The following is a 20,789-nucleotide window of genomic DNA, read 5'->3' as shown; positions in this document are numbered from 1 at the left end:
CAAATACTCAAACATACACAAATACAACAGCCACTGATCAAATGTGTCACTTGTATCAATATAAGCAGGTTGTCAGATAGACAGAAGAGAAGGACAATTATTAAAGCAGAAGACAAGAAGATGGAGCGCGAGTGGAAAGGAGAGGAAGAGAGAAACTAGCGGTTGACTGATGTTTGGGGGACTGGGGAGAGGAGAGGAGAGCTAAGTGTTTGAAGCGCGCCTCAAAACCTGCAGCTTCACCTCGACTAGCAGTCAACACATTAAAAAGGCGACTGGGTCTCCAGCCTCATTGCATATGCATCGAGTCAGAGGCTCACGCCACAGATCATTATAACAAAGATTCCTATTAATTAGGTGGGATTAAACAGAGCCAGACGACAGGGCAGCTGGATAGAGGGGAGAGGGAACGAGAGAGAGAGCTTGTCATACTATATTATTTCTTAAGCAAACCTTTAAGCGAGTCGTAAGATCACAACCAGATACTGGTACTACAGATACTACAAGAAATCCTGAGCTTGGCTAATAACAATGTATTACGCATATAGTTTCAAACGGTACAAATCACCTGTAGCCAATTTTACAGTGAGCTTCCATGGCTGAGACAGCAGGATTGGGGCAGAGACTGTGTTAGGACTAAGTCATGAGTTCATCACTATTAATCAGGCCAACGGCTTGAAGCTGATCCTATTCTCTTCCAAAGCTTTCCCCATCCCTGAATCTCATTACACACCGTGTCGTAATAGAGGATAATGACCCTGCCCTTCCTTAGCACACAATGCTGATTACAAACTCACACTCACACTGCAGCACTGCCACAGACACTGGGATAACACATAGCCCAGAGACGGATTATAACTACAAGCAGGGGGATGGAGGGAGAGTAAGAGAGAGAGAGAGAGAGAGGGAGATGGGGAAGATAGAGAGAGAGAGAGAGAGAGAGAGAGAGAGAGAGAGAGAGAGAGAGAGAGAGAGGAGGGAGGGAGATGGGGGAGCGAGAGAAAGAGAGAGAGAGAGAGAGAGAGAGAGAGAGAGAGAGAGAGAGAGAGAGAGAGAGAGAGAGAGAGAGAGAGAGAGAGAGAGAGAGGGGTGTTCGGTGGTCGGCGTCAACGACCTGCTAGCCATTGCTGATCCATTTTTCATTTTCCATTGGTTTTGTCTGGTCTTCCTTCACACCTGGTTCCAATCCCATCAATTACATGTTGTGTATTTAACCCTCCTTGTCGGTGATTGTTTGATTGTATGTTATGTGCAAGTTATGTTCTGGTGTGCGACGGGTTTTGTACCCACTTTTATTATTTAGTATATTATGGTTTTCAGAGTTTTGTGAGCACTTATTAAACAAATCCGTTTATACCAAGTTCGTTCTCCTGCGCCTGACTTCCCTGCCACCAGCATGCACCCATTACAGCGAGAGAGAGAGAGAGATGGGGAGAGATATATATACTGATTGACATTACATAGAGTATGACTGAGATTGAGAATCATACATTCAGATCACCCAACTCAACAGCACGATTTGACCACTCATGTCACACAGTGGAGGCCATCTGCTGCTGACGTGTGTGATCTCTTTCAAAATCCTTCTACCTCAGAGAGGAAGGCTGTGATTTAGTGAACTGTCTCTGTGGATGAAGGTGCTGTGGCTTCCCGCTGGTATGGTCATTTGTCAATAGGCCTTGCTGTGGTCCAGGTGCACTGCTAACCAGATACTCTGACTGACACGGCTAGCTTCTGTTGGACATAGCCTGGCTCCTGTGAAGCATAGTGTGGACTGTGGACCTCCTCTCAGCTCCAAGGAGGTTGGGTTACTGCCTTGGTGAGAAGTCCTCACCCTTTCACATTAGCAACTGTTCATAGTGTCACAGGTCACCCAGGGTTGCATGTTACCCTCTGAGACAGAACCACCACTATGCACACCTGTTCCCAGGGGGACCAGGACATCCCAACTCAATGGGGAGCGAACTCTCCTTCTCACTTCTTCTCCACAGACACACTCGAGTCATCACAGGAACACTGTGAGATAATGTGTACTGTTATACAGGCCAACCACCAGGTTGAACTGTAAAAGCAGTCCCGTTACATCAGAATATAGATGTTATGTACTGCAATCTCTAGTGCAACCTGAAATGTAAAAAGCCTTGTATATTTTTTCCATAAGGGAATGTAGATCTAGAACATGTTTCAATATCCCAGGTCAGTGTTGGGGTTAGGGTTAGCCTGCAGCCCTGCCACACTCCTGCCTGAAACATGTCATTCAGTCTAGCCGGCCTATAAACATTGATTAAAATATAACAAACAAGCTTTTAGCAGCAGCCAGAACTACTCCTGGCAAGACGACACTGCTGGCTACACTGGCACAGGCAGAGGACTGGCGATGCCCAGGCAAAAAGGGGACGTTTGTGCGTGCATGCCTGTGTGTTGACATTCCCTGATGCAAGCAGCAAGTCTCTGTAACAGAGTACACTACAAAGAAGGAGATTAATATCTGACCGGCTTGAGTGCATCACTTTCTGACATGCCTCCATGCACAGAAATTGCGTTGTCCTCGACAGGCCACCGATAAAGAACAAAAACATGTCTCGGCATGCCACTCAATGCACAATAGAAAGAGACATTAGGAATTCATTAACTGTAAGCAAATCTAATCCAGAGCTGGTTGTGCTGGCAAGGATTCAACCTGTCTGTATAGATCCCAAAAGAACAGGCTAAAACCTAACAAACACAACTATCACCTGTCCTTGTCTTGGGGACAACACAGTGTTGACTCCCTATGTCCATTATTCATACTTTAGTGCATTATAGGAAGCCGGTCTATCTGCATGTGAATTCAACCAAGGTCACCTTGGATCTTCATAATGGAGGCCATTTTTCTTTTTCCCTTAATACCTTATACTGACATTTTTAACTCTTGACAAGTGGTGTCTGGAAAGCACTCCATAAATAATGCATTTACAATACCTAGTAAATAAACATTGGGTACAATCGTTAGCCCTCCTGGCCACTGAGTTTAATAGAGTTTTTACAGCTAAGGTGGCTATTCAGCTTAATGCAGTCCTCACTGCTGGGAGGACATTTCATTCATTAACGCAGTCACAAGCACTTAGAGCACTTTAAGGACCAGTGACAGAGAGGACGGAGGAGGGGTGGGAGGGCGGTAGAGCCGATGAGTATGGCCACTGTGGCGGGTTCAGGCACGGAGCACTGAGATGGCAGCCCAGTTGGGCAAAGTTGTGGTCAACTTTTGTCTGATTGGATTTGAGGGCAGCGAACCCTGATGATGATATACGTTTAATTAATGTTTTGTTGGGGGACTGAAAGAGGCATGGCCGGCCGGCGGAAGGAGACCCACTCTGTCATCGTCTGTTAGGACTGCTCTCTGTCCCAGTCCACAGCTTTACCATCGCTCAGTAGCAAATATGTCCTCTGGACTAGCACAACGTCACACAATTATCTAAATGACACTTTCTGACTCATTCATCACTGAATCTAAGAGGATATACAAAGTCCAGTTTAAACAACTTCAATGTTAATGGTGTAGTAACAAGTGTCTACATTGTAATAGGTGAAACAGAGAGGATTCTCATGCCCTCTACCATTAAGGTCAGCAAGCTCAGTCTTGATCCATCATCACAATGAGATGAGATTCCTGACCAGGGACATAACAGGGAGGACTAAGTCAGAATAATGGCAGCAGATGGTGTCTAGCTCTGCTCTGAAGACTCCAGTGATCCAGACCAGTGGAGGGACTGAAGCAGGGTGGATTAGGAGGAACAGTTGTCTCCATGATACTGTAGCTTAGATAAGTGATATATTTAGCTCATCGCTGCTTTGTCTTACATTAGCCAGGTCATTAAGGCAACAAATGGCTCTCCAACCTCCTGGTTTGCCCGTAATGGGTTAATCCTGCCCTTTCAAGATGCTCACAGAGGCTCTCTATAAACACTGACATAGATTATGAATGGTAACAACAGTTACCCGCCTGCCCTACACACTGTACTCTATAATATCCCTTCTGATGTGCAGCAATCACACAGTCATCTCTACTGATGGTGTCAAGCCTCCACAAGGACACTGAATCTCTCCATTCCAGCAGTTTACAGACGACATATTGAACTTTGTGAGCCTCTTGTCTTGTTCTGTGTTCTCAGAAACGAATTTCCTCCAACAAGGGAGTTTATTTAGGTGGTGTTGATGCATGGCGCATGAGGCAGGGCCAGGCTCTTTTATTAACAGGAGATGAAAACAGCTGTACTGCACGTTGAAGCACTCTCTCCTCCCTGCGCTAACATACGGCCCTGGATTACCAGCTGCACTTGACCATTTAAATTACTGCAACAACCAGCCCTCACCAGCTGGGGCTCATTACCATAACGCCCGCCTTCGCCATAAAGGGCTCCGATGAGCGCGCCCGCCGCGGAAAACAACCCCATCAGAAACCAGAGACATATGAGAGATGTCCTCTGTGCCGAGGGAAAGGTATCATCTCCGGAAAAGTCAAGGGTATGAAACTACCGATACCATTAAGACAACAGGGGAAGAAATACTAGTTAAGACACTGTTTTTACTATTAAACACATAAGTCAACAATATCATAAATAATGAATCTGAAGAAATGATCGTAAATCTAATATCTAACATTGCTCAAATCTAATATCGTTATTAGTAATATTAGAATTTGGATGACCTATTTAAATGAGGAAAATAAAATATTGGGATGGAGATTGCTATCTACTGAATCATCCTGGATAGTTGATACTGTGCAAAGACCACCAAACAAACACTTTATAAAAAGAAAGCAACAAATTATTTTTAAATGAACGGACATCTAATTTATTCGTGTGATGTAGTGCTTAAGCTAAGAGTTCCCCAGACGCTGAATGAGACACCAACGTTCACAGGGGGCTCCAAGTCTGATTGCATACTACACTATACTACTAGTGTGGTGCTAATTAAGAATGGGGGAAATGTTGTAGCGGCTCTTTCAAACATTTGTTTTTCCACTGTGAGTTCTTCTTACAGTTTGCAGTCTGGGGGAGAGAGTTGGGGGGTGACAGAAGGTTCTGTGGGGTACTGTGAGATACCATATAGGACTAGGGAGTGGAGGGTTAACATAGGGTGACAGAAGGTTCTGTTGGGTACTGTGAGATACCATATAGGACTAGGGAGTGGAGGGTTACCATAGGGTTACAGAAGGTTCTGTTGGGTACTGTGAGATACCATATAGGACTAGGGAGTGGAGGGTTAACATAGGGTGACAGAAGGTTCTGTTGGGTACTGTGAGATACCATATAGGACTAGGGAGTGGAGGGTTACCATATGGTGACAGAAGGTTCTGTGAGATACCATATAGGACTAGGGAGTGGAGGGTTACCATAGGGTTACAGAAGGTTCTGTTGGGTACTGTGAGATACCATATAGGACTAGGGAGTGGAGGGTTACCATAGGGTTACAGAAGGTTCTGTTGGGTACTGTGAGATACCATATAGGACTAGGGAGTGGAGGGTTACCATAGGGTGACAGAAGGTTCTGTTGGGTACTGTGAGATACCATATAGGACTAGGGAGTGGAGGGTTACCATAGGGTGACAGAAGGTTCTGTGGGGTACTGTGAGATACCATATAGGACTAGGGAGTGGAGGGTTACCATAGGGTGACAGAAGGTTCTGTTGGGTACTGTGAGATACCATATAGGACTAGGGAGTGGAGGGTTACCATAGGGTGACAGAAGGTTCTGTGGGGTACTGTGAGATACCATATAGGACTAGGGAGTGGAGGGTTACCATAGGGTGACAGAAGGTTCTGTTGGGTACTGTGAGATACCATATAGGACTAGGGAGTGGAGGGTTACCATAGGGTTACAGAAGGTTCTGTTGGATACTGTGAGATACCATATAGGACTAGGGAGTGGAGGGTTACCATAGGGTGACAGAAGGTTCTGTGGGGTACTGTGAGATACCATATAGGACTAGGGAGTGGAGGGTTACCATAGGGTGACAGAAGGTTCTGTTGGGTACTGTGAGATACCATATAGGACTAGGGAGTGGAGGGTTACCATAGGGTGACAGAAGGTTCTGTGGGGTACTGTGAGATACCATATAGGACTAGGGAGTGGAGGGTTACCATAGGGTGACAGAAGGTTTTGTTGGGTACTGTGAGATACCATATAGGACTAGGGAGTGGGGGGTTACCATAGGGTGACAGAAGGTTCTGTGGGGTACTGTGAGATACCATATAGGACTAGGGAGTGGAGGGTTACCATAGGGTGACAGAAGGTTCTGTGGGGTACTGTGAGATACCATACAGGACTAGGGAGTGGAGGGTTACCATAGGGTGACAGAAGGTTCTGTGGGGTACTGTGAGATACCATACAGGACTAGGAAGTGGAGGGTGACAGAAGGTTCTATTAAGTGCATTTGATATGTGAGGAATTCAATTGGCACATGCATCCCTGTTAATAGCCAGGACTCATTTTGTCTGTAGGTGTAGTTGACTTTGACTGATGAATGCGTCCCTCAGTGAAGAGCTTTCTGTGTTGAAGAATATAAAGGTAATGTTCCTGGCATCAGGTCAGTGGCATGTGTTTTACGGCCTGACAGTTTGCCTTGGCAGTGGGGGGAGACCACACTTAAGCTGAGGTGTAGTGCCACCCACTCTTTGTCACTGTGGAAAGGGTTCAGAACAAACTGGAAACACAGTCACGTCAGTCCTCCCTGCCTCTGTCTGTGTATGTCTGGGTGTGTCTGGGTGTGTGTGTGTGTGTGTGTGTGTGTGTGTGTGTGTGTGTGTGTGTGTGTGTGTGTGTGTGTGTGTGTGTGTGTGTGTGTGTGTGTGTGTGTGTGTGTGTGTGTGTGTGTGTGTGTGTGTGTGTGTGTGTGTGTGTGTGTGTGTGTGTGTGTGTGTGTGTGTGTGTGTGTGTGTGTGTGATTAATTATAAGAGAGAGTGAGTGGGAAAGAAAAAACTAAAATGATAGAGAAAGATAGAGGGAGGGAGAGGAAAAGTTTGACGCCATTTGAAAAAGGAAGCATTCATACACACTCCGTCACACACTCCCTCCCTCCCTCGCACGCACGCACGCACACGCACATACACGCACACACGCACACACACATACACACACACACAGACACACACACACACACAGGTACTTAGTGTCCTACCATCTTGCTCTGTCTTTGTCATCTCCTCCAGCTTCTTCTGCTTCAGTGTGTCCACCACGTCGGCCAGGCTTCCTTTGCGGCGCTCCGGCGTTCCGAACGCAGATCCGCTCAGCAGGTCGCCGCGCTCCCGGGCCCCCTCCTCAGGCTTGTGTGGGGAGGTTGAGTTATTCCGGAAGGAGTACAGGGAACATACTTTATTGCTGTCAGATTCCTGTAAGAAAACAGCAGTTGGGAAGGGATGGGGAAAGAGAAAGGAGGGTGGATTTAATCATTAGTATTTCCCTTTGTATTCTCTCTGTCTCTGAGTTTTATCGGCTGTTGACGGTTGATGTAGTCAAATACATTGATTGCTAGTTCTTTGGTGGCCCCGGGCGATGTGGCCATATCAAATGACTCCTCTCTGGCTTTCATACAACAACAGCTCCTATCAAATGATATCTGGCAAGTGAAAATAGTGTAGTGAAATGATGAGGGACACTTTCAGAGGGCATAGCCATAATGTGTGTGTGTGTGTGTGTGTGCGTATGTGTGTGTGCGTGCGTGTGTGTGTGTGCTCAGGCACTACTTTACCTCTGGAGAATCTACACAGAGAAACCTCCCAACTATAATTTCTCAAATTGCATTTGAGTGTACATTTGTGTTGGGGTGAGTGCTGTGTAATTTGTTCATTTTTGAGCGGAGGCCTATTCTCAGCTGAGTGCTGCGGGCCATCGTAAATCTGTGTCCTGTCTCAGGCTGTTGTTGTTTTTCAGTCCCACCTGTGTGTGGTTTAGTATTTAACTAAGGGTCCTGTCTGAGACTGATGGCTGGGTGCTCTCTGTACACGGAAAAGGAGCAGGAGGAGAGAGCGAGAGAGAGAGAACTTGGGTCATGGCTTCTCAGACACAAGGCTGTTTTAATTATGGCTTGCAGAGAGTGAAGAGACAACAGGTAACTCTGCTGTCAAGAGTTGACCCCTTTTACCTCTGTGTATTCTAACATCTGCTCTGTGTGACATGTATAACACTGCCTGATCTGACATTTAACAACAAAACAACACAATACCTTCAACACACACATAGAGGAGGAAGCCATTCTACTGAAGGACACACAGATAACGGTGAAAGTGAACAACCCAAGAAGAAAGGAACATAAAGAAGGTAGAATGATGAGAAGTGGGTGGGATCTGCTGATATTCCCAAAGAACATGAAGTGATGTACAGTACACTGGGCATTCCTGTTGCAATCTTTTATCCAAGCTTAATATTCTCAGACAGGCAGAGGAGTCAGAGAGGTGGTTCGGTTCAGTACCAGGGCCCGGGTTGGCGTGACAAGGTCTACACCGAGCGCTGGGCGGGCAGGATAGGGGTGATTATGCAGGGGTGGCTGTGGCTGTGCCAGGGCCAGTGGAGGGTGCTTGTGGGGAGTGGAGCGGCGCTGGGTTAATCAGCTGGCGCAGGTTCAGGGCACAGCCCACACAGACGCATGGCACAGCAGTGGAGTCAGGTAATCAGCAAAGGCAACACTTTCAGCCTTCTTACCGTCTGCCTCTCTCCCCCCTCTCTCTCTCTCTCTCTCTCTGTCAATCCCTCCTTCTCCCCTCTCACACTCCCTCTCCCATGTGCCATCTGTACCAAGTCAACTTGAGCTGACGGGATCTCGACACTTCACTTTTCCAACTTCAATGTTTACAATTGAATGGTGAAAAGTCATTGTCACGCAGGGCCAAGGCCATGGCAATCCACAGCCAACTGTGATGTGACAATGGTGGGGAAAACTAATAGCTTTGAGGTACATTTGTGATTGTCTTTCTATAACTAACCTCCAGACTTGTCATGGCACCATGTTCTAGTCCTCCTTCCTTGACCTCATGTCGCTCCTCAGTACGAAACCACAGCCTGACACCACCATCCATCTGATAGATTCTACTCAGACTAGAAGCTCCATTAACTGGCAGTGTTCAGGTTAACAACCCTTCAGTTCTCGTTGTATTTTATGTACAATGCAGAACAATCAACCAGAACAAGATCATTTTACATATTGTTACTACATATGTAATATATTGGCTGGTATTGCTCATGTTGAAAAGGCAGCAAAAACTTTAGTTTTTCATATCTGGATAAAATAATAATAATTAAAGTAATGATCAACTGAAAAGGATTTGACATTATGCAAACTAAATGCAAGCATTTCCTCCCTCAGATCCAAAATGAATAGAATGAACTTTCATACGGATCCTTTCATTCTATCAAGAGGCTGTCGAGTGATTGCAGTGAGTAACACGAGACAATGCACAAAACATTCTTTCAAATGCTCTAATTACCTTCATCACTAACGGCCCTGTGATCCAATTAGAGCCTGTCAGAAGAGCGGACCACCTGAGCAATCTCCTGACTGTCATTTACATACTGGACGACAAGAACAGTGTCTCCAGACCGCCCAGCATCCTTAGAAAATAAGCCAGGACAAAGGGGCTGGGATGGGGCTGGGAGTGGGACGTGGGTTGGCAGGAGGAGTGGGGGGCAGGGACTCTCTCCCAGCAGCCACTGCAGTGTGGAGCGGTGGCCCCTGGAAGGCTACTTCAGAGCCCCTCTGGGTCTCTTTACTGCAGGCCCGTCTGTCACAAACAGCCACCTGCCTCCCCGGCTACAGCCCACAAGTGCCTCTGCTCTTCTCTCCTCCGCACACATCAAAGCAGCTCCACAGATTGTCTGGGGCCTGCTGCAGATGTACACAACAACACATATTGTGGGAGATGTTTCTTTGATGACAAATAGAATGCAGCCTGTAGAAGAAGCATTGCAACATTCGTTCAGTCTTAATTTGTCAGACTGTGGTATTGCATTTTTATTGGGATGCTGTGTAGTGTAATACACGTTTTACTGTTGATGTCACTGAGCCTGTTCAGGCTAATAATAACATGTGTTATAGTTGGTTTGGTGCAGCCTATCTGAGGGTCCCAGGATCCCTACGGCTTCACAGTATTAGAGACAGTACCCGTGGCTGGGAGGAGGAGGGAGGGGCTGGGCATGTGAAGAGTTCCCTTTTACAAGCACAGAACAATGGGTGGCTGTTGAGCCTGTATCTTGGCCCCAGTGCATCCTGGTCCAGAGAGAGCCTCCAGTGAGGGAGTCAGGCGGCTGGGGGGCTGAGGGGCCCGGGCAGGCCCTCTAGAACAGATACCCTCTCAGAGACTTTGTTCCACTGTCGTATTGTCTCCCTATTTATAGTTTCATCAAATCTGTGTGTGACGCTAAAATGGAACTCAATACGTTGTTGTCCTCTTCTTTTAGAGTGGGGAGGATCTCAAGACACTCGTGAGAGCTTAGACTTCAAAGACAAGTGCTTGGCAGAACGCATGGTCTTAAGTCCGAGGGCTCTGTTGTGGCCGTGTCCTTGTGGGAGAAATTCCTCTCTGTTAGGGCACAGTGACAAGACAGTTTTGTGTGTGTGTGTGTGTGTGTGTGTGTGTGTGTGTGTGTGTGTGTGTGTGTGTGTGTGTGTGTGTGTGTGTGTGTGTGTGTGTGTGTGTGTGTGTGTGTGTGTGTGTGTGTGTGTGTGTGTGTGTGTGTGTGTGTGTGTGTCAGGCTTACTCACACTCAGAGGCTAGACAGTGGTGAAAGTCATTAATGGTGAAGGTCACCAACGGAAAATTCAGAACATTGTCTGGAGTCTACCTCACCCCTGACAACGTTGGAAAACAGACCGCTGTTGTATAGAGACAATAATACGGTACCCTCTGAAACCTTCTGATGGCTTGCCTGTCACCTACAGTAAATAGTGAATGTTACACTGAGTCATTACAGTGGACACTGAGTATTACAACAGTAAGGCAGCTAGCTATAGACCCTGTATCAGATAGATCCACAAAAAAACTGCTAAGACATATTACTCTTCTTTATTCGGGATGTATGTTTTCTAGGAATTACAAGATGTATCAATGATTCCTCATTCCTACTTACATTAGTATTATTTTTAATTAGCATTTGTAATATGTCTACTAGTCAACTGGTCTACAGGGTGGTGTCTCTCACCATGCGCTGCTGGGCTGACACCATGCTGTCCCAGTCACTCTCTGGAGGGACACTGCTGAGGGGCTGCAGTTCGTCCATGGAGCCCTTGCTGTGGAGCAGGCTGTGCAGGGGCAGCTGGGGCGCCCCGTGGGCCTCGGCACTCTCCTCCTTATCCCAGGACAGGTGGTCCTGACTCATGGCTTCCTCCCCATCGGTGACGGAGACAAACGGAGAGGTGGCTTGCTTGGAAGACATTATTCTGCTGTGGAAGAGAGAAAGAGAAAAGGACAACCGGTCAGAAAACTGCAAAGCCTCATAGTTAAACGTCAGACAGTTTTATGACCCCGGGACGACAAAACAGCTGATGTCAAATTGTATTTACGACAGGTATGCTGGATGTTTCACCATCCTCACATCAACCTACACATGTTGGTGCCCAGAAAAACAATGTTGGACCTGACTCAAAGTTGGAGAAATCCTATCAATGGTCATGTGGCCTGCTGAGGAGGTGTGAGAGCAGGCCATGGAGCTTCTCCTAATCCTTTGTTTAATGTAAATGGTGGACATGAGGCTGGAGTGGTGCCTGTGTCTGGGCCAGGCCCAACACTCCCTCCCTCCACCCAGCCAATGATTAGGCCGCTAAGAGGGTTACTATCCCACATAACATGCTCTCATTGAAGCTCTAACACAGCCCCACATAGTGTCCCAGTCAAGCCCCAGTCAATAATGACCCGAGATAAAGGTAAACATGACAACACTACTCTCTATCGCTCCAAATTCAGATAATGCCTTAAACCGCTTTTGTTTGATTATGATAAACAATTATAAGGAGATGACGAGTCTTAGTAATGTGCTTGTCCTCTTAATTAGCAGAAGAGCCTTAATTGATTGAATTGAACAGTTGACAGAACGATCCTGCCACCAAACACAACACCAACCCCAAGCTGCTTCCTTTCTACTTCCACTCTCCAAATTAGCAAACAATTAACTTTTCAGTGCTACACTATTTCTCTTGGCCAATAAATCCTACTTAAGCAGCTTGGAAATCAGATCCTGGCAGTGGAAGACAGAATTTACAAATCTGTTACACGCTTTCATGAATATTACAGTGAAGAGTGTACTTGACATATCAGGTGCAAAGAAAACAAACGTTAATACCAATTTAAACAGTGTTGAAATTGTTTTATGTAGCTTAACATTTCCCCTCATAGAATCTTACAGCTAATTTTGCCTTTTCTTACAATTACAATAAGGCCACCCTCATGCTGTGACCTACAATGACTGAAATAAATACTGTGTCAGAAAATCTAATTATGTGATTGGTATTTACAAGATAATCATATGGCATTCCTACTGATTTGAAGTGGGGGAAAGGAGCCAGTCCATATTTATTGGTCATTTTCTTTTCCCCATGCCCCTGATCTGCCTCTATCTAAGCTGCTGGGTATTTAACAATGAAAACAGCATGTGAGCCTCAAGTCTAGGTCTCATCTCTGCTGGAGCTTCTATGCCAGGGAGAGACAGAGATGGGCAGGGGAAGACAGGGAGAGACAGAGATGGGCAGGGGAAGACAGGGAGAGACAGAGATGGGCAGGGGAAGACAGGGAGAGACAGAGATGGGCAGGGGAAGACAGGGAGAGACAGAGATGGGCAGGGGAAGACAGGGAGAGACAGAGATGGGCAGGGGAAGACAGGGAGAGACAGAGATGGGCAGGGGAAGACAGGGAGAGACAGAGATGGGCAGGGGAAGACAGGGAGAGACAGAGATGGGCAGGGGAAGACAGGGAGAGACAGAGATGGGCAGGGGAAGACAGGGAGAGACAGAGATGGGCAGGGGAAGACAGGGAGAGACAGAGATGGGCAGGGGAAGACAGGGAGAGACAGAGATGGGCAGGGGAAGACAGGGAGAGACAGAGATGGGCAGGGGAAGACAGGGAGAGACAGAGATGGGCAGGGGAAGACAGGGAGAGATAGAGATGGGCAGGGGAAGACAGGGAGAGACAGAGATGGGCAGGGGAAGACAGGGAGAGACAGAGATGGGCAGGGGAAGACAGGGAGAGACAGAGGTGGGCAGGGGAAGACAGGGAGAGACAGGGGGGGAGCTCTGGGTGTGAGAAATCTGGCCCACTCTTCCACAGGGTCACTGTGACGGAGGTTTAGCCGCCCCATTAGCTAGGCTATGGGCTGGAGGAAGGAGACAGAGAGGTGGGTATTCTAGGTCAAGGGCTGTGGTGTGATCGTGTCCTTGTGCTGCCTGCTGGGAGGACCATGAGACAGACAGACAGACAGACAGACAGACAGACAGACAGACAGACAGACAGACAGACAGACAGACAGACAGACAGACAGACAGACAGACAGACAGACAGACAGACAGACAGACAGACAGACAGACAGACAGACAGACAGACAGACAGACAGACAGACAGACAGACAGACAGACAGACAGACAGACAGACAGACAGACAGACAGACAGACAGACAGACAGACAGACAGACAGACAGACAGACAGACAGACAGACACAGACAGACAGACAGACAGACAGACAGACAGACAGACAGACAGACAGACAGACAGACAGACAGACAGACAGACAGACAGACAGACAGACAGACAGACAGACAGACAGACACACACACACACACACACACACACACACACACACACACACACACACACACACACACACACACACACACACACACACACACACACACACACACACACAGAGGAGAGGAAGGCGAGGTTATGGAATCAGCTAACCAAAACCTCAGCCAACTCCACCGTACCTCACCAGACTCAGCCAAATTAATGGCATGGGGTTCACAGAGGGCTCAAAACAAACTTGACACAGGGAGAGATTAACACATAGTTTGGTGTTAGAATAATCTGATCAAGAGTCTAGGTGCTTCCACACTCCCCTTATGTGAGGATTGTGCACATTGCATGCCGCTGTTAGGCCGGCCAGCGCTCAGCAGCCTCAGCTCCACTAAAGAATGACACACACACAGTGCTGAACAGCAGAGCAGACTGGCACTCTCAATGTGCACTGTTAAATACAGTTCATTAACTGAGTTCAGAGCCAGCACATTACTGTATTTCACAAGGTATTACAATAAAGAGTGTTGAAAACACATACACGTATTAGGACATCCAAATCTATCAGGCAGACGCACACACACACACACACACACGTGCACATGCACACGCACACACACACACATGCACACACACACACACGCACACGTGCACACGCACACACGCACGCAGACACACACGCACAGAGGCACGTAGTTATAGATCAGTATTTTTGGTGGTGGTTAGGGTGAAAATGGCAGGCCACGTTAATCACCCAGGCCCCAGCAGCTGTGTCAACAGGGCCAGTCTGACAGGTACCGGTAGCGCTGGGAGGGAAGGAGCCTCACTCTCTCTCAGACCGGCCTGTGTTGTCTTCTGTTTTCTCTAGAGAGACCCAGCTCTCAATTTTATTCAGACAATAAATTGTTTCCTGTAATTATATCAAATAGAAAATGGTCTCTAAATTGAGAGTGTTAATTGAACATCTAAATTAAAAGCAAAGTTCAGAACTTGTTGCATGTTGAGAGTGATGGTGTGCTGTGAGGAAGATGGGGGTGGAGAGAGGTTTGAGAAGGGGGAGGGGGGGGGGGCTCGAGTTAAAAGATTCCGCCACATTTTTTATTCATGCATCCAAAAAGCCCGGGCCTCCAGCACAACAAGATCCTGTCTTCAATGGAGTGCGAGAGTGAAACAAAGCACTTCTTTTGCATGACACAGTAAATCAAGTGGTATTATTTTACCACTAAAATATTCAGTCTCTCAGGCACTTTTACCCCGGTCTCCAGCCATCAGTCAAGCTGCTGAGGCGTGAGAGAGACAGAGTGAACAGGGCTGACTCCATCCTCCTGTAACATGTGTCTACAGCAATCTTGTTAGAAAATGCAACAGATCTGCGGCAGGCTCCGTAACAGTATTTGTCAGTGGGTTAATAATTTATTAGCAGAGCTGGGAGGGCTGCGCTCAGCTAAAGAGAGCACAGAGCGAGGGTGCCCCACCCCCCAACCTCTCAGAGGCCCTATACAATACCAGCTCTCATTATTGAAGGGGGAGAGAGGGAGGGATATTGCAATAAGTCTCAGAAAATGTCAGAGGGCAACAGTATGTACATTATATAGTCCCCAAAGCCTATGCTGGGATATAATGGTACACAACGTGAGCGTTTGATTCCACAATTGTTTGAATGAAACAATCAAACATAAGGTGTTTCATAGAGTAGGAGAGCAGCTGGGGTCCAGGTCCACAGTGGTGATTGTGAAACATTCAATAACAGAGTATCCAAGGCGAGAGGTGAGACACTCATAAAAAGGCTCAACAAAACAATCCGTTTATACATTGTATTCTAACTACACTGCATTCTGCACTGCTGCTATTCCTTTACCCGTATCGATATTGTAATGTGTTTCTCTAGTAATGAAGCCCAATATGTGCCTTTGTGTACATTGAGCAGTGAGAATATGGCAAACTGCAGAAGCCTCTCTGGCGTGAATTCTTGACAAGCCGTCTCCCCTCATGCTTGATTACACAATAACAATGGACAGCTAACAAACCAAACTAATCAATAAGAGCATGACATGTTGCCTGCCTTCTCCCAGACAAAACCCCAGTGACTTTGCAGAGGAAAGAAAGAGGAAAAAGGACTATATACAGTTGAAGTAGGAAGTTTACATACACTTAGGTTGGAGTCAATAAGACTAGTTTTTCAACCCCTCCACACATTTCTTGTTAACAAACTATAGTTTTTGCAAGTTCATCAGGACATCTACTTTGTGCATGACTCAAGTAATGTTTTCAACAATTGTTTACAGACAGATTATTTCATTTATAACTCACTGTCTCACAATTCCAGTGGGTCAGACGTTTACATACACTAAGTTGACTGTGCCTTTAAACAGCTTGGAAAATTCCACAAAATGATGTCATGGCTTTAGAAGCTTCTGATAGGCTAATAGACATCATTTGAGTCCATTGGAGGTGTGCCTGTGGATGTATTTGAAGGCGTACCTTCAAACTCAGTGCCTCTTTGCTTGACAAAAATAGAACTATTTGACCATAATGACGATCGTTATGTTTGGAGGAAAAAGGGGGAGGCTTGCAAGCCGAAGAACACCATCCCAACAGTGAAGCACGGGGGTGGCAGCATCATGTTGTGGAGGGGCTTTGCTGCAGGAGGGACTGGTGCACTTCACAAAATAGATGGCTTCATGAGCAGGGAAAATTATGTGGATATACTGAAGCAAAATTTCAAGACATCAGTCAGGATGTTAAAGCTTGGTCGCAAATGGGTCTTCCAAATGGACAATGACCCCAAGCATACTTTCAAAGTTGTGTCAAAATGGCTTAAGGACAACAAAGTCAAGGTATTGGAGTGGCCATCACAAAGCCCTGACCTCAATCCTATAGAAAATTTGTGTGCGAGCGTGTGCGAGCAAGGAGGCCTACAAACCTGACTCTGTCAGGAGAAATGGGCCAAAATTCACCCATTATTGTGAGAAGCTTGTGGAAGGCTACCCAAAACGTTTGACCCAAGTTAAACAATTTAAAGGCAATGCTACCAAAAACTAATTGAGTGTATGTAAACTTCTGACCCACTGGGAATGTGATGAAATAAATAAAAGTTTAAATAAATCATTCTCTCAACTATTATTCTGACATTTCACATTCTTAAAATAAAGTGGTGATCCTAACTGACCTAAGACGGGGAAGTTTTACTAGGATTAAATGTCAGGAATTGTGAAAAACTGATTTTAAATGTTTTTGGCTAAGGTGTATGTAAACTTCCGACTTCAACTGTATAGCTGACAATACTGGCCACATTTAAAGGATTAGGAGTGAAGGCTCATATGGCCTGGAATGCTTTGAGTCATGAATTGTTGCCACTGATAATGTTTCATCACGCGACAACCTCTGTTTAATTGGTTAGCATTAGAGGACCCTAGGTCTTATGACTGGGCCGTGCGTCTGTGGCTATCGCATTTCCTCCTCTATCGTAACAAGCTCTGACTTTCAGCCCGCTGTCGCTGCTCTTTCACACTGCTGACCTTTTATAGACAATGGTGATAAGTAACTCCACACCAGCCCCCCTCCTTCGCCCCTTTCCTCACCCTCACGCCACACAGCCCCCACGCCTCTTCCCTCTTCTCCCAGCCTTAATCACAGGTCACTTCAGCAGAAAAATATTAGCCCCCTTAGCCCCCTTACCCTCAGACACCACCACCCAATTTTGGGAGGGAGAAATAATGAAATAAGTTGTTAAAACAAGAGGACCATTGTTTGAGGACATAACGATGGGTACGCTGGATATGGCAACAAGCCGCTTTATGACTGAGTTTCAGGTTTCCATGGGTAACGACGTGCAGGTATACACACACACACACACACACACACACACACACACACACACACACACACACACACACACACACACACACACACACACACACACACACACACACACACACACACACACACACACACACACATACACATACACATACACATACACATACACACACACATACACACACACACACACACATACACGCACACACACACACACACACATACACATACACATACACATACACATACACACACACACACACACACACACACACATACACATACACACACACACACACACACACACACACACACACACACACACACACACACACACACACACACACACACACACACACACACACACACACACACACACACACACACACACACACACACACACACACACATACACACACATACACACACACACACATACACATACACGCACACACACACACACACACATACACATACACACACACACACCAAAATGCAGAAAATAAAAGGTATAAATGAAAATGATTTGGGGAAATATTCCTTAATGGAATCTTTTGACTTTCTCTAAAGAAAAATCTAAAGTCATTTGAAAACAAAGGCATTTCAACAGAAACTGACAATTGGGTGAACATCTAAAAAGCATGACGTCTTTAGACAACATCGACTGGAACAAAGTTATTAGGTCAAATATTAGCATTACATCATACTAACAATGGAAAACAAAAAATGCAAAAATTAGCGATTATCGCAGGCCAGCACAAGAGCCATTTGGTGCACCTAATGAAATATCATTGTAGATGTAAATGCATTATACACCATGCTGCTGAAGGCACTGTGAGAACATGGTCAGAGCATCACTGTCTACACAAAGACGATACAGGCTTTACTCCAGAGCACAAGTCAGGGCTCACACACATAGTGGGAGTGAGAAAGAGGTCATATATTCAATTTATTTTAAGCAATCTACAATACATAAAAAATATATAAAACATTGAACTGATTTGAGGACTGAAGGCCATATTTCTTTACATTTGAAAATATCTTTTGAATTTTCTTTCAATAGACATTCAATATTGTCTATCTATTACAGATACTGTAGATGAGCCTGAGACTGGCTGTACAAAGTACAAAGGGAAAATATAACAAATACATTAAAAGTGATACAAAGGTGGAACTGTAAAGTATTTTGATTTTACAGAAGTGTGTAGAGAGATATTGTTCTGTCTTCCTCTAGAGGTCTTTGTAACCTCCTATTCCCCCACTGTTGTCCCAGGTGACATAGCAGGGATCCACAGGGTCTTCACCTGGCATAATAACATGTTGCTCCCTCACAGCTCCCAGCTGGGAAATGACTGACACACTCACTGCCGTTTAGCACAATTAAATGATCGCCTTCCATTGTGACTGTGTTGTAGATGAGCCTGGCACCCCATACATAAACATATAATAATGATTCAGCTTCTACCGCTCTCCTTCCCTCTCTGTGTAAAACACACACACACACACACACACACACACACACACACACACACACACACACACACACACACACACACACACACACACACACACACACACACACACACACACACACACACACACACACACACACACACACACACACACACATTCCACAGCAGCTAACACTACCTATGAGACCCAGTAAATGGAAGATTGATGGAGAGGAAATCCTTACTTCCTACTGTAAATTCTAAAACAGTTACAATATTTGAAGATAAACTCATCTACTGTATGAGGATGATGAGATGTGAACTCATATTCTTTTTGAAGTCTATTTCACAGTTTATTTATGATAATCAGATTTATTTGACATTATTTAGATTTTGTGGATTCTACAAACAAATGGCTCTGCGAGACATTATAACTTTTTTTGGAGAGAAAAAAATATATAGATGTTCAAATGAAAAGTTAAAATGAACATTTCACTTCCATGATATTTATTTCAGACAATAATATCAAAATGTAATCCAAGGAGAAAAATTCAAGTGGACAAAGTAATTATGGGTAATGATATTAAAAATATTGAAAATTGCTGGGGAAATACATACACCCTAACAACGTAGCTGGAGAGAGTTGTCCAAATTAATGTGTTTAAATTGTTCCTCTATAAATGTTGACCTTCCCCCTTCAAAAAGTCAACTCAATTACACAAGCACTTCATCCCCCACTTCACTCACTCTCCTGATGCTTTCTCTATTAGAAACCAACGTAGTTACTCTAAAACCCACACTCAAAAAGACAACCACCCAGAGCAAATTAAGCAAGCCTCCTCAAGTGCACACTTTAGATATAGAGCATAGCATCCGTAATTACTTTGCACAGTAAATTATTTGCAATAATATCCTGTTGGAGGAGCCGTCTTCCGTCTCACTTTAAACACTTGTGCAGCTGGATTAGTTAGACAGCCTGGTTGGTGTCCTGCCCCCCCTTGCTAGCTGCTAGGCAGAGCCTGACAACAGAGGCTGATGCAGGTGTGAGAGCTCTGAAGTGACTTTGTCTGTCTGTCTACCCAGTGAGGGTCGAGGAGCACACACTCACAAACTGAGCCGCTCATCTCCACCGATGGCCCCCTCCGCCACTGGTCCTCCTCCTCCCGATCCAAGAGAGACAACTTCAGCGCTGGATGGCATAACACCTCCTCAGTTCACCAGGAGCCAGAGGGGTCTCTCTCTCTCTCTCTCTCTCTCTCTCTCTCTCTCTCTCTCTCTCTCTCTCTCTCTCTCTCTCTCTCTCTCTCTCTCTCTCTCTCTCTCTCTCTCTCTCTCTCTCTCTCTCTCTCTCTCTCTCTCTCTCTCTCTCTCTCTCTCTCTCTCTCTCTCTCTCTCTCTCTCTCTCTCTCTCTCTCTCTCTCTCTCTCTCTCTCTCTCTCTCTCTCTCTCTCTCTCAAATGCACAACCACACACACTCACGAACACTCGCTGACCGGCCAAGCGTCCAGTGTAGTCCTTTTCCTGTCTGTTTCACAGTACTCTGTCGCAGATGGCATCCACGAGGAGAAGTAGAGGACAGAACTAGAGGACAGCCAGGAGCAGCACACATAGGAGCAGCACCCACAATAAAGAACAGCAGAACTACTGCACAACCTCAGAACTACCACTCTCTCATCCAGCTAGCAGTCTGGCGCTAAAGAGATTGAGAGGCAAGAGAAGTTACTTGTTTTTTCCTTCCCTCTCTTTCTCGGTCTCTCTCTCTCTTACACT

At 45.8% G+C, this 20,789-nt stretch overlaps 1 protein-coding gene across 16 annotated transcripts in view; it reads right to left on the bottom strand.

Moving 5' to 3' along the window:
* Nucleotides 1–20,789, bottom strand: part of LOC118377533 (transcription factor SOX-6-like) — a 227,105-nt gene that overhangs the window by 137,444 nt on the left and 68,872 nt on the right. For 5 of the 16 annotated variants that reach the window (XM_052483934.1, XM_052483905.1, XM_052483883.1 and 2 more), the window contains exons 1-3: nt 20,128–20,305; nt 11,171–11,411; nt 7,158–7,368 (exon numbers count right to left, since the gene is read on the bottom strand). In XM_052483934.1, the coding sequence (XP_052339894.1) occupies nt 7,158–7,368; nt 11,171–11,411; nt 20,128–20,219 (544 nt within the window). In that variant the 5' untranslated portion in view covers nt 20,220–20,305. Of the gene's footprint in view, nt 1–7,157; nt 7,369–11,170; nt 11,412–20,127; nt 20,308–20,789 lie in introns of those variants that run through there. The other 11 variants (XM_052483931.1, XM_052483926.1, XM_052483943.1 and 8 more) reach the window with 6 other exon arrangements.

The sequence above is a fragment of the Oncorhynchus keta genome, chromosome 2, assembly GCF_023373465.1.
Source record: "Oncorhynchus keta strain PuntledgeMale-10-30-2019 chromosome 2, Oket_V2, whole genome shotgun sequence".
In the NCBI taxonomy this organism is placed as follows: Eukaryota; Metazoa; Chordata; class Actinopteri; order Salmoniformes; family Salmonidae; genus Oncorhynchus; species Oncorhynchus keta.
This window is presented reverse-complemented; position numbering and strand designations above follow the sequence as displayed.